Raw genomic sequence first — 13,670 nt, forward strand, 5'->3', positions numbered from 1 at the left:
CTGATTAAAAGAGCTAGGGAGAGAGGGGTAGTGCGATGGATGTACTCAGAGTAAGGCTGACTCATTATGAACGGGTCCAGCACGCGGTCAGCAGAGTTGCACACATTGTGTACATACGAAATGTCTGTATCGTCACTGAGCTGCATTTTTATGAACTATGATATTCTGGCCATGGGTCACATCTCTGGTCCAGGTCCAGCAGGCTCCGTCTCACACGCTGTTACTCTACCAACTGAAGTTAGTTGCATTCAATAACTTCTTCTGTGTTTTTCGCCATGGCGGCCGCAGAGATGGCGATAGCAGAATTACCAGCGGAAACACTGGTACAAATACAGGTTTGCCTCTCCTGCTTAACAATATACAGCTGTGTTAATGACAATTAAAACTGTGGACAAATGTCAGAAGTGTGGTGTGTCTCTCCGTGTTGCTCGGAGCAGTGTGTGTGTGAAAGGGGGCAGGGCTGCGTGGAGAGTAAGAGGAGATACACTAACACAGATATGGCTTTATTGTAGAGAAGAAATGGGTCATGTAACGCAAATTAAAGCATATCAATGTAACAACAGTGCTTTGTTTGTGGAGAGGCAGCGGATGCGAGGACATTAGGTGCACCGGTGCGACCAAGAGGAAAAATATTAGTCGCGCCCTAGAGCCCTTTGAGCTAACAGACACTACTAGCACTGGTCACTGCTGTCTGAAATATCACACAGACGGGACAAAATGTTGCGTTCACTGGTAAACTGGTAAACCTTGTGACCGAGGTATAACCGACTGCCATCTGCTGTATGATTTTTCCTCCCGTTACTCTATCCTCTGTGACTGTCTCCAGCTAGGAACTAAGCTGCGTGGTGCAGGGAACAACTCTGACTGGCACATGATCAGACAGTGGTTTACGGAGCAGTAGATGGGCTTTCTATGAACGGAATGACGCATTTAAAATATTGGTCGATTATGCAAATTTGATCGTGGGATGTCAAAATCGTGATCGGGATTAAAATTTGATTAATTATGCAGCCCTACTGAGTACCCAGGGCCCTCATGTGAGCCCAAAAAAGATGCTAGAATGAATAGCTCTGGATGCGTGGAGGGGGCCATAGAAAATGCCTTTCTAGGGCCCAGAATTTTCTGCTCACATAACCACAGATGTATGATTTGTCCTCAGCCAGCATCCATTGAATAACAAAAGCAATGTGTCAGGCACACCATGTAGATAGAACATAGTGAACATAACATTGTCACAGGGGCAAAACCTTTGGCATATGAGCTTTGCAGAAAGCCTGATGGCCAACACCTGTCTAAACGAATGTAGATGAAATACAATATAATCATCCGCTCCAAGATTAATAGACTCCTCATTTTAAAAACCTTCATCCAACCAGGCAGGTCAGTCAATAGCATGCTCTAGTTTAAAGTGACAGTCCTCATGCCCCTGGGTCCATAACAACTGGCTGAGTGAATCACAGTGTTGTCCAAATACTTTAGGGGGGACTGGGTTTACTCCAAGAAGCAAATTAGCTGTTTTGTCATACAGTGAGTCTATGTCTTCCATTCTCTATTGCAAATTGTGCTCTTTTCAAGGAGTGTGTGTGTGTGTGTGTGTGTGTGTGTGTGTTGGTGTGTGTGTGTGTGTGCGTGCGTATGCTTCTACTTCATAGGCATTATGTTGGAGCTTTTTTCTTTTCTTTTTTCTGTAGTTTTATTGTAAATTTTGGAAGATGTTAACCTGTTTATTTTCTTAATGTTGGAGGTAATTAGCTAATTAAATTACATGAATAAACAAATAAATGATCAACAATAATGAATAAAGTAGTGTAATATAAAAAAGCTTCACAACCGCTTGACAGATTTTATATCTTGGACCCTGTTCAGAGCAGTTTCAGCATACATACTGCTCTTTATCCTGCAAACACGTTTCCCTCATCTCTTTTTATTGTCGAAAGCTTATCTTTTAAACTTTTTTTAAGATGGGAAAGGAAACAAATTGTATTCTATTCTGTACAATGTGCAAATGTAAAGAAGCCTGACGTCGTTATACTCAGATTCTAGTCAGAATATGAACTTCCCAACCTCGAATGTTGTGAGCGGGGCTATATTTCTTTGACGGTCTATGGGCTATACTGAGGCTAAATTAAGTAAAGTAATATTTAGGGTTTTGTTTCTACATGTACGTTAGACAGTTAGTAGAAGGCTAATAGGCTAATTTGAAATAAATAACACAACAATAAAACATATCCACTCAATACTAGCAGGCTTCTTTAGTGACTGTATACCTGAACCTAAACCAATGACTGTGTATGACCTGAACCTACAAAAACCGACCAGAACTCGTCTTCTGCTCTGCGGAACTGTTTATCTTCCGCCATGTCTACACGGACAACAATAACAAACGGCAATTAGTGCGCTTCCGTTGCCCATGACACCGGAGCGAAGTTCTGACAGCTTATTGTCCAATCAATTTATATCCACCCCGAGTCCACAAATAATCCCTTTTGAAGTTATTTCCACTCGGACGTGCCTCCTTTAACCCCCGGCTGGAGTTGCAGATAGAGCCTTTCGTTTGAACAGAGGAGGGCGGCTGATTATGGTGTAGCACGGAGCGCTAGCTCCGAGACAGCAGGTAGCTACAGCGACACTCTGTTAACACACAAGCTAACACTGGCTAGCATAGACACTTCATCCAAAACTTGCATTAGTTGTCATTAATTAAAACGAGTGACATTTCTTAGTGAACTCAACCACAGTCGCTATGCATACGCTTGAGCTGAGAGAGGTTTTAAGCTTGTACATTGTGTCTAGCTAGCTGTGATTAGCGGTGTTAGCGGTTTGTTATTGCGATTGGTTAAGCTAAAAGTACAGTGACAAGGTGGTAACTGTTAACTTCTAAAAGTATTTACAATTGCATTAAGAGTTTCTTAATGTACATGGACTGGCTTGTGTTTGAGTATCTTGCTATTATACCTGAGTATTTGTATTGAGTTATAGCTACATGGACTATTTTACAATGAAATACAGGCTACACCTTTTTACTTAACAAGTGAACACACTCCGTATGCTAACGTTACCAGTTTAGCTTTATTCGCGGTTATAATTAGCTAAGCTTGTTGTAACGTTACTATGAAATAGATGTGTGCCTTTGTGTTAGACCCACAAGAGTTTGGTGTGATTGCACAATAAGGTTTTTCACAAATGCGTGCGTGTTTCGGTGTATTTGCTAGCTAGTTATATCAGCCTGTATTTATTTTCTTTGCCAACTATGTTGTCTGCTTATGTTGCATGACCCTGTCCCTGCAGCCTATTGACTAACATCCAGGTTGAGTCAGTGAGCAAAACGGGGGTGCAGTGACTGACAGCTGAGGCAGGTGGGAAATGCGTATCACTGAGTCTGACTCAGTGACACACATTTTATGGACTCACTGATACCTGATACCTTCACCCTCTGCTACTGCTGCTCCTCCGTTCTGAAAACAGAGTCCAGGGATGCCAGTGAACTGCGCCCCTAGAGAGGTTAAAAGGCCACTACCTGTACAATTATGCAACAGTAAAAGAGTGATAGTGAGCTTTAGCAGAAAACTAGGGGGAAACAGAACATTTTCAAAAACCGCAGAAGGGATCAGGGGGATCACCAAGACTTATATTATATTACATGAAGTGTGTAATGATTGAAGTGGGTCAGGGGTTGTTGTTGTTGTTGTTAGGCTGTTTGGATGCAGCGCCAGGCAAGGTGATGCCTGTCTTTGAAAGTTAGAAATTTCCTGACAGTTGCTTTTAATAGTTATTTATTTGTGATTTTAGACGATGCCATACCGTATGTTAAAAAAAAAAAAATTAAACTCAGATCTGTATTGAATTTATGAAATGTTGACACGTTACTTAAACATGACTTTCTAATTTTAAACTTTTGGATGATTGCAGTTTTACGTAATTTGACAATTGAATGTGAACCGTATTTTTGATACATTTACTTTGCCATTATATGCATTATCTTGATTAAAATACATTTCATTCATTACAGATATTGGTAATTTTACAAATGCATTTACAATAAATGCACAAGAAACTCTGAGGAAGTAAGTAAACAGCAGCAAAGGCATAAACCCACTCAGGTGGTTCGTTGTTGCATGGCATTGATAGTTACAGAAAGACATGTTTACAAATGGTAGGGATGCACCGATGCTTCAGCTGGACATCGCAATTGGCCAATGTCCACCCTACATCATCGGCCTTTTGGGAAATGAGTTGACATGTGCCAATGTCAGCAGTTGATGTTCATCTATTTTGCGCTGCCTTTATGTTGTGTTACTTAGTTTGATTTAGGCTACATTAACATTGCTACGTTTTTGTTTTTAAGCAGAGTTTTGAGCCAAAGCAAACTCCGTGCTCACAAGTGGTTTTAGCTCCAGTAGAAGAACTAATCTCCAGTTAAACTAACACGGCCAAACCGCATATCTCATTAACATTCTTTTATACTGGGAATGCGCATGCCGGGGTAAGGTATACTTTGCCCGTTGCTGGTAGTTGCCATGGTAACATCAATAGCTTAGTGTCAGAAAATGAGACTTTGTGACCCAATCAGGCAGCAAAACATTGGCGGCAAAATGGGGTCAGAATTCTTTTCACCCGGTTTGTGAATGCGAGGTGTAAACGTAGCAAAAGATATTCTTCGTAAGCCGAAATGTAGCAATGTAAATGTAGCCTCACACAACAGTAGTCAACCAATTTCAAAAAAATGATGTTCTTGTGACATTCCAAGAAGGGGTGCGGTAGTTTACCGGTGGTTAGCCTGCAGCTTGACTATTCCAGAAACCACGGCCACTGCCGGAGTCAGAGATGATGGGGTTAAAACAGAACTGTAACATCATCATCTGGCTTCCCTGAAGTCACCTGTGTGGCAACATGTTGCCTTCTTCGTGAGTGAGTTATGTAAACAAATAACAAAGGTAAAGCATGTGGGCTCCAACGGGACTGGGAAACTGGATACAGAGTTTCAGACCATACCTTAGGCTAACCAGCAACCACGTGACTCATAAGCATACAGCATATCATTTCGAGTGAAAAAACAAACAGAAAATCCGAAAGTCAAAGGTACAAGACTGTGTACATTTTATCATTTCCAAGCGAAGGAACTACTCATCCCATAAACCACCGCACCCAACTGAATAAATATTGTCAAAGATACAACTGCAAAAGAGCGTCTTAAACAACTTCCAATCCGACAACAGCCTTGTACACTTTTTCCTCCAAACATCGTGATTTTCATATAGTGAATGTAAAGTTAGTAGCAGTTCTTTCAGTAGTAATCGTGTAATGATTGACTCAGACAGTATGAAGGGAACGGATGATGTTAACTAAGCTTCCACTATTAATCGTTGGAAAATCGCAATCTTGATTCACCCTGTTCAAGATTACATTTTTAAATAACTTTGAATTAATTTTATTTTTTATTAAAATTCTTTTTTTTTCTTTTTTAAGTGTAATGACTGATTCTCATTTAATTTTACAAGCTGACTTCATCACAAATGATCATCTCTGATCAAAAAAATCTTGGTTCATATTTTTCCCCAAATTGTGCAGGCCTAAGGTTTTCCCCTTCTTTTTTTATTAAAGATTGTACAGTAGAGAGTAACGTCACAGTAGCCTACACAGTACAGCAGCTTAGACTCTCACAGACTTTAGGACTTTCATGGGTTTATGGTTTAACCAAACAGTCACATGACATTAGTTCCACCAATCAGAGGCCTCACTGTGGGATTGCTCAGGATTGTGGGTAATGAAGTACTTATCCAAGACATTGTGAATAAAAAACATTTATCTCAAAACAAGGTTGGTGCCGCATGGACTTTTGGCATCTACATGACCGTATTCAATAGCTTAGTCATGTGGTAGCTGGTTTTAAGTCTACTATTGATGGGGATTTTTATGTATTATGACTAATAGTCAATGGAGAAATTGCATTGCATTTTTACTTCGGGAACCAGTTGTGGTTGTGGAACTGTTGAGCTCTATGGTGCCTTCGCAGAAACCTAATGGTGCATTTAATTGCGCCACTAAAAACAAAAACTTGGAGAAACTCCAAATGTTTATAAATGTGTTTAATTACATTTCTGCTCATTTAAAGTTAGTGCAATTAAAAAATGATTTAAAGGTTGTTGTTTTTTATTTAATATTTTTGTTTACCTGGTGCAAAAGAAAACAACAAGCATCAACCTTGACTAATTGAAAATTCCACACATTGATGTCGGCTGAGAAATTTGAACAGAGTGAATGTTTTCATCTCTGAGTTTAACAAGGTTCCTGCTGCAGCATTAATAGGAAAGTGGGCGATATGGAGAAAATCAAATAGCAAGATATCTATTTGACCAAATACCTCAATTTTGATACCACAACGGTACTGTAGAGTTGACTATTGGTGCTTTCACAAAATATTTACACAAGGAGAATCTTGATAAATAATCATCAGTAATGTGGACATAATGACTAAGTGGGTAAAGGCAAATAATAGAACAGTTACAACAGTCTGGTTATTTTTAGAAAATTACATCACTTTACTGTAATGTAAAACCAGGAAAAGACAACACTTATGTCATATTATGATATCAAAAATCTAAGACGATATCTAGTCTCATATCACGATATCAGTATAATATCAAAATGTTGTACTCTTTTTGGCTTCTTTGAGTACTTTGCGGGAGTCTGTTGATGTTATTTTGCAATGACAAATCGCTGTTCATACTATCAGAGACTTTGTAGTCTTGCATTGTCAGATCTAGATCCCCACAGCGCCGTGTCAGCGCCAGAGTATAGGCTGGCTACACCGCCTATCTATTCTGATCTGGGATAGGGGAAAGAAGAATCTGGCTTGTTTGCATTTCTTTAAACCAATCACAACCGTCCTGGACAGTGCTTTGCCCTGATAGCGGCGATAGTGATAGGGGAGGATATCAGGCTTTATTCCAGAAAAACCTTTGAGCCACCCTAGAGGATTTGTGGCGCTCAACTTTGTACGCTACCCTCTGTCTATTTTTGTTGAGATATTCAAAAGAGTGTGTTTTTTTTTTTGTTTATCTTTTTACGGTCCCATTATGAAAACCACAGCAGTATAGTCATGAATGTTTAAGAGCAGATTGTCCGTATTTAACTCCAACATTTTATTTGTTGTAGCAAATTGGCTTGTATCTAAAGGAAAGTTTCAGAAGCTGTGTAATTAAATACCTCAGTTTCCTGCAGGTAGTCTCATGTTACAGGACTATAACTCAACAGTCAAAGAATTAGGAACCTTGTAGCCCCACACATCTTTCCACAACATGGAGTTTAATCGCAGTTGCCTTCTCTAATCGATGTCAAGCACTCCATTATTCCACCGTGATTAAAAGGTGTCTAAGCTGTTATTTCTTCGCTATAGGAAGTATAGGAAGGAATGGAGATAAACCTCATTATATCCCGGTGTCTCACCCAATAAACCATTTGTGTCCTTTTTATCTCTTTGCAATGTCAATATGAAACCAATAATATGTGAAATGCATACTATTTCCGGTGAAATATTACAGTACGCAACCAGAAATAGAGTAGAAATGCGGTAGAAATGACTGTTCATACCAGGCAAACGAACAGCAACCAAGGCCGCTCTGTAACGTCAAAAACGCTTTCATTTACATTTCTACATATTTCCAGTCTGGGATTTTGTCACCTGCGACTGTTGGTCTAGTTGCTTGCCTTTCAGTAATTTAAACACGAGACGCCTACTGCGGGTTTGACCTTGTCACTGTCATGACCGAAAAAAAAACATGCTTGCACATGTGCACGTTGTGTCTAATGATATGGTGGTGACAGGGTGGTGATGGCGCAGTGGATATGACACATCAACATCGACAATGAGATACATCAACCAATGTGTTTTTGAGCAATACACTTAACCCGTAGTTGCTCCAGAGACCTCTGATATATATAGCAATTGTAAGTCGCTTTGGATAAAAGTGTCAGCTAAATGTAATGTAACATGGAATCCTTGATTCTAATGGCATGGATTGTGACCGATGACATTGTGGCTTACATGGATTCCAGGTTTTCTAAACAAAACTTATCATCAAAAACATGGAGCAAATCCGACCTTTCGCGAGTTGGGCAGCGCAATGTTCCAGGACTGTGTCTTGAGAAGCCCTAGATCGTTGTTTTATTGTTCACTTTTACTTCACTTTTCATCAACTTTACTATCTCTTTTTTCTTCACAACCACACTCATACTCTCCGTTACCGCTTGCTCTCCTTGCGCGACCACACAGGCACTGACGTCACTCACTTAATGGCCCTGACACAACAACCCGACGGCTGACCTTTGGCAGAACTGGCTCCCTGAATTGGCCAAAGAAAGTGCCCCAAAACACACAGAAGCAATGTCGACTTATCGTACATTCCGCGTGTGCACGAGATGTGACAAGTCTCCAAAACAGCATGCGGCGCATTTCTGTTTTGTCGGCAACATAAATGAAAACCGGCAGCTGATTGGACGAACGCGTCACATGGGTATGGTTTCTCCGGAAATTCCAAGCCAGACTTTCATGATGGCTCTTACATTTTACTAAAATAGTTTACTGAAACGTGTTTCTGAAAACATGTTAGCAAAAAATAGGCCATGCAGTTGCTGAATCTTTCTTCATTTTAGATCGATGAAGGTCAGTTTAAAAGATTTTCGTCAGATTTTTTAGAAACTCTAGTCACGCTCATCCCGCTCGTCATTCCCGGGTAAGCACTCCACCAATCAGATTGGTCATTTGAGTCTGACTGACAAAAGTGCCCGCCTTCCATCAGCCCCTCCAACGGATGACGGCACGGAACACACCGACCAGACTCGAGTCACCGACCTGCCCAGCCTGTCCGACTGCCGGTTATGACGTTAGTGTGTGTTTAATCAAAACAGGGTTTCTCCCAGGAAAGTTGTTTAGCCCGGCGGCGAGTGTCTTTTTTGACGAGGCCGGGGCCAGTGACAGACTGATGGCAGCATCATTGTAGAGCCCAATAGTTTCTGTCATAACAGAATCATGGACGGAATTGCCAAATTCAGAATTTAAAAAAATAAGACTGATTACATGTGGCCAAACATTAAGTCAGTGCTAGATTACAAATACATCTGAAAATGCTTCTCACCTTCAATCACCTTAAGTGAATGTAACCTTGGCCAGGAGGGGTTGATGTCATCAGGCGGTACCCATCGTTCATTGGGTGTTTCAACCCTTAACCACAACACCCTCCCAATGGTGGGTCGGCAGTGGTGGCCAAGTCACTGCCCATCTTCCCTTCCTGGCTTCCAGCTCAACTCCTCCCTCCTGTTCCATAACCAGCAGGAGGCTCTTTCCGCTGCCTCCCCCATCCTGCGAGCTGCTGCCTTTTTCTCCTTCCCCGTCATTCCAATGGCTGTGAGCATCCTCCACACCGAATGAGCGGGAATTCCTCTACAGCCGACCTCAACCGGGTGCAGCCATGCCTGCTCCCCTTCCTTCCCCCCTGCAGTCATGCAGAAGGTCTTGGTATTTGGCGCTCTTCCTTTCAAAGGCGTGTTCACACCCCTCTTCCCATGGGACTGTAAGTTCCATGAGGATGATCTTTTTTTCCACTTCCTTAGCTTGAAGCTAACTGGAGATTTGTAAATAGTTCTAAAGTCTCAGTTTCCAATTAACTGTGACTGTAGTATAAAAAAAACATCTTAAAAATATATTTCAAAACTAAATTCCTAGTGTCTTAGTCCTGGTGGGGGTCAATTTAGGCCCGGTAGGCCCCCAGGCTTGCAATACACTTGGGGAAACCCTGCAAAAGTATGTTGAACGATAGCATATGTATATTGAGTATGTAATGCATAGTATGCGATTTTGGATGCAACCATTATCAATATTTGCTTAATCAGTGCAGCGTTGTGGGTGACTCAAGCCTATTTCTGCACTTTTGGCTAAAGGCAGAGAGTCAGTGTATTACAGGACTGAGACGGCTAGACAGACACCCATTCACAACAGCGAGCAGTTTAGATTTGCCAGTTCATCTTTTGTGTATGTCTTTGGACTGTAGGAGGACACTAGAGTGAATTTTGAAATTATTACAACATTTTAGTTCTTTTTTTCCTCTCTATTCTGCATTGTCTAATTCATTCTTTATGGTGTGTGTGATTGTCAGTTTTTTTAGCAGCAGTGCAGTGCAGCAGAGTGCAGCGTGGGGCCGACCGAGGCAGATCACAGCAGAGTAGTCATGCTTACGTTGGCCAGTAAGCTGAAGAGGGATGATGGAGGAAAGGCGGGCCGTGCCTCCGGAGCCTCTGACTCCGCCCATAGGATTTCCATCAGGGACCGCCTCCTTACCAAAGGTACCTGGACCATCGTCCATTTCATCAGTTGTGTATTTCATCACCTCACATCACTTTTTTATTTTTTTAACAGAAACAAAACAAACAAACTGTAGGCCAAAAAAGAAGTTGTTTCATTTCCGAAATATTTAAGCGTTCATGCTCCCCTTCCTCCATGGATGTTTGTGCTCCTCCTTCTCCTTCTATTTCTTTTTCTATTTTTCTATCTCCCTCTCTTTTTTCCTCTTTCTATCTGTCCATGTTTTGGCCTCTTGCTCCTTGGTTTTCATTTGGAAGTACCTCTGCTTGCCTTGAGATGCAGCTTCCAGACACCTGCCTCTTATCTCCTCCTTTAAATTTCATGGATGTCCTTGTCCTTCTCAGTTTTTGTCATTCTATTTACATCTGTCTCATTCTCACCCCTTGTGCCCACCACATTCCTCAAGGCTTTCTCCTTTGCTTTAGTCTGTAAATGTAGGACCTAAATGTATTATTTTACCCAGTTACCATGACCATTTAAATTAAGGCTATAGTTTGATGTAAGTGTCTTTGCCCAAGAACGTGAATGACCAATCAGTTTGTGTTAAACTGTTCATAGCTAGAGACATGTTTACTATTATTATTACTCTTAGTACACTATTATTACCAAAACTCACAGTATTTCACAAGTCTTTTTAATTTAATTATGTGTGTAATGACCGCCACTACAACATCAGAGTGAATTACCTTTCTCTAGGCTACTTTCAAACTGCAAACTTAAGTGCTCAATTCAGATATAAAACCGAAATCCAATCTTTTTGTTTGGCTGTTTACATTATTTTTTTTAAATGTGGCCAATATCAGATTCCAGTGTAAACTGGTCACAGCAATCCCAAAAGAACAATGACAAAGACATGCTGGCTCAGAGGGAGCGGTTAAGTAGCCGACCCTATACCCTGACCTCCATCATTAAAATACTTTATTATTACACTTTGCACAAGTCAAAGCATATGTTTGTTTAACCGACAATGAGAAATTCTTAGCACGACACATCATGACAACAGAGAAACCAAGCAAGTTTCCCCCCTCGCCCTTTTTTGTGCAGTGTTGACGTATTAAACCTGCTGATGCAAATAAGCAGTGAAAAGAGTGTCAGCGATGTGAAAACAAAACCGAGAACCCGAGTGCTTTTAGAAAGCCAACCAGACTTACCCCAGAGGCAACACCAGCTAAACAACACCCTACTCTTTACACGTCTTTCTGTTGCTTCTCTTTTTTCCTCCTCTTTTTTTTTTTTTTAACACACTGATCAAGTTTAGTTTTTCCTCTGCTACATTGTGTTGTATGCATTTACAACATGCATATTATACATTATACTTTTATGCAGGGTAACTTTCCTGGCTGAATTATTTAAATATAAATAAATATATTTTGTCTTTGCCCTTTTCTCTCCAACCTTATTCATGGTTCTTTGTTTTTTTTTCTCCACAGAAGTTGCAGAACTTGAAACCAATCTCCCTAGTAAGTTTTACTTTGCACTTCCTTGCACACTGATCTTATTCAATTACCATAGTTTAGTTCATTTCACTTTGCATTTCTGTACATTAGTGTTTGTTCAGGTCTGCATGAGGTGCACCATTCATGAAGCTACTCTACAGCATAGGGCTGCTCGATTTGTGGAAAAGAAAATCAGAATTTTGTTCAATATTGAAAACATGATTTTCTGACACGATTACTCATTGACTTTTGAAATGACGTTGCATATATTGAACTTAAAAATACAAATATAGTTGAACAAATCCCCAGTGAAAACACCTAGTGCTGTGAAATTTCCCTTCATATTTTTTCCCCATTCAGAACACGAGACAGTACAAGAGTTTACTTGCAAAGCGAAATGTGCAAAATAGTCGGTTTACTCAATTTCATTGTTTTGGGGATCGAGCCAACCTCGTTATCGCGATTAAAATTCAATTAATTGCACAGCCCCACAACAGCCTGCATGTTTGCCGCATACTGAAAGCTGATTGGCATATGCCTGTGTATAGGATACATTTTATTTTCAGAAATACATTCCAGGAGTTGTGGGGTGGTTGGCCTGGGTGAAGGACTAGGTGAATGAGAGAAGTTGATTTATGACTGCACCATTAAAGAAACGATACAGCCCATATGACTATTGTGGTCATTGATTAGTGCTTTATTACCAACAACGATGATAAACTATGGTCCTGTGGAAAGTATTGATTTTCACGAGGCCTCAACACTATGCTTCATGGGAACTTGGCTTTGTGCCGTGGATCTGAACTTGCTGTATTACACTGATGGATTTCCACTGTTATGGGCAGACAGGAACTAAGGAGCATTTTTCAGAAAAAAGGAGGAGGGGATCTGATGTCATATATACTCTGAGTGAGCAGCGGTGCTTTAAAAAAAACATGAAGGACATATTGGGTCTCATGGAAGAACCACTCATATATACAGATTTGTTCTTGAACTGCATGTACAAACGATTTTGAAAAAACACAACATATATGATGATATTGCCTTAATCTGAATTGATTTGGAGCAGGGTACAAAATTAACTTTTTGGTCCACCAGCCACTCAATAGAAAACCATATTTTTTGGGCTCGTGAGTGAAGCAAATCTGCCAACCACCTGCATATTTTACCGGCATTTGGCTAGTAGATGGTGGTAATTTTGGACTCAGAGTTAGAGTTTTAGCATTTTAAGCCTAGGCTATGTTACGGGGGAAAAAAGCGTTATTAAAATAAACTTCATTCAAAAGAAATATCTTGTTTACCATCATTATCCTTCCTCTAGTCTTTACCACACACATACACATTGTTATACTTAGGTTGTCAATTTACACTGTACTGTTGTATAAAGTTATTTGATATGTCTCATGACTGCTGGCCCATGTGATGCTCAACAAATTTCTGGCAAAGTTGACATAAATTAATATGAGCTTGGTGGAGAAAGTTTGCAAAAGTCAAATTAAACTTTCAGATGTGATGAATGATTGCCAGTTGTTTGTGGAGTGCCGTAATCTACAGTGGCTAGAATAAGTTTACACACCCGTGCTAAAATTGATTAAAAAGAGGAATAAAAAAAAAAACACCTTTTGGAAATTGATCTTAATGCCTTAATTTAATTTTTTGTGGAAAAACCAACCTTATAAGGACACCAATTTACTTTGCGACTGGATAATGTATTGTAAATAAATAAATAAATGTTCTTCCTTTACAATACAGGGGGCATACGCATACTCACCCCTATGTTAAATTCCCACAGAGGCAGGCGGATTTTTATTTTTAAAGGCCAGTTATTTCATGGATCCAGGATACTATGCACGCTGATAAAGTTCCCTTGGCCTTTG

The 13,670-nt window shown here is 40.3% G+C and overlaps 1 protein-coding gene and 1 long non-coding RNA gene across 4 annotated transcripts in view; one reads left to right on the top strand and one right to left on the bottom strand.

Annotated features, from left to right (window-relative positions):
* Window positions 1-2,352: 2,352 nt before the first annotated feature.
* Window positions 2,353-13,670, top strand: part of ube2f (ubiquitin-conjugating enzyme E2F (putative)) — a 51,292-nt gene continuing 39,974 nt past the window's right edge. For both annotated transcript variants that reach the window (XM_032512968.1, XM_032512969.1), the window contains exons 1-3: window positions 2,353-2,614; window positions 10,152-10,338; window positions 11,788-11,817. In XM_032512968.1, coding sequence (XP_032368859.1) covers window positions 10,224-10,338; window positions 11,788-11,817 — 145 coding nt within the window. In that variant the 5' untranslated portion in view covers window positions 2,353-2,614; window positions 10,152-10,223. The remainder of the gene's footprint in view (window positions 2,615-10,151; window positions 10,339-11,787; window positions 11,818-13,670) is intronic.
* The window catches only part of LOC116687514 (uncharacterized), a 7,802-nt gene continuing 7,050 nt past the window's right edge, over window positions 12,919-13,670 (bottom strand). For both annotated transcript variants that reach the window (XR_004331564.1, XR_004331565.1), the window contains one exon: window positions 12,919-12,996. This is a non-coding gene — a long non-coding RNA (uncharacterized LOC116687514). The remainder of the gene's footprint in view (window positions 12,997-13,670) is intronic.

The sequence above is a fragment of the Etheostoma spectabile genome, chromosome 4, assembly GCF_008692095.1.
Source record: "Etheostoma spectabile isolate EspeVRDwgs_2016 chromosome 4, UIUC_Espe_1.0, whole genome shotgun sequence".
NCBI lineage: Eukaryota > Metazoa > Chordata > Actinopteri > Perciformes > Percidae > Etheostoma > Etheostoma spectabile.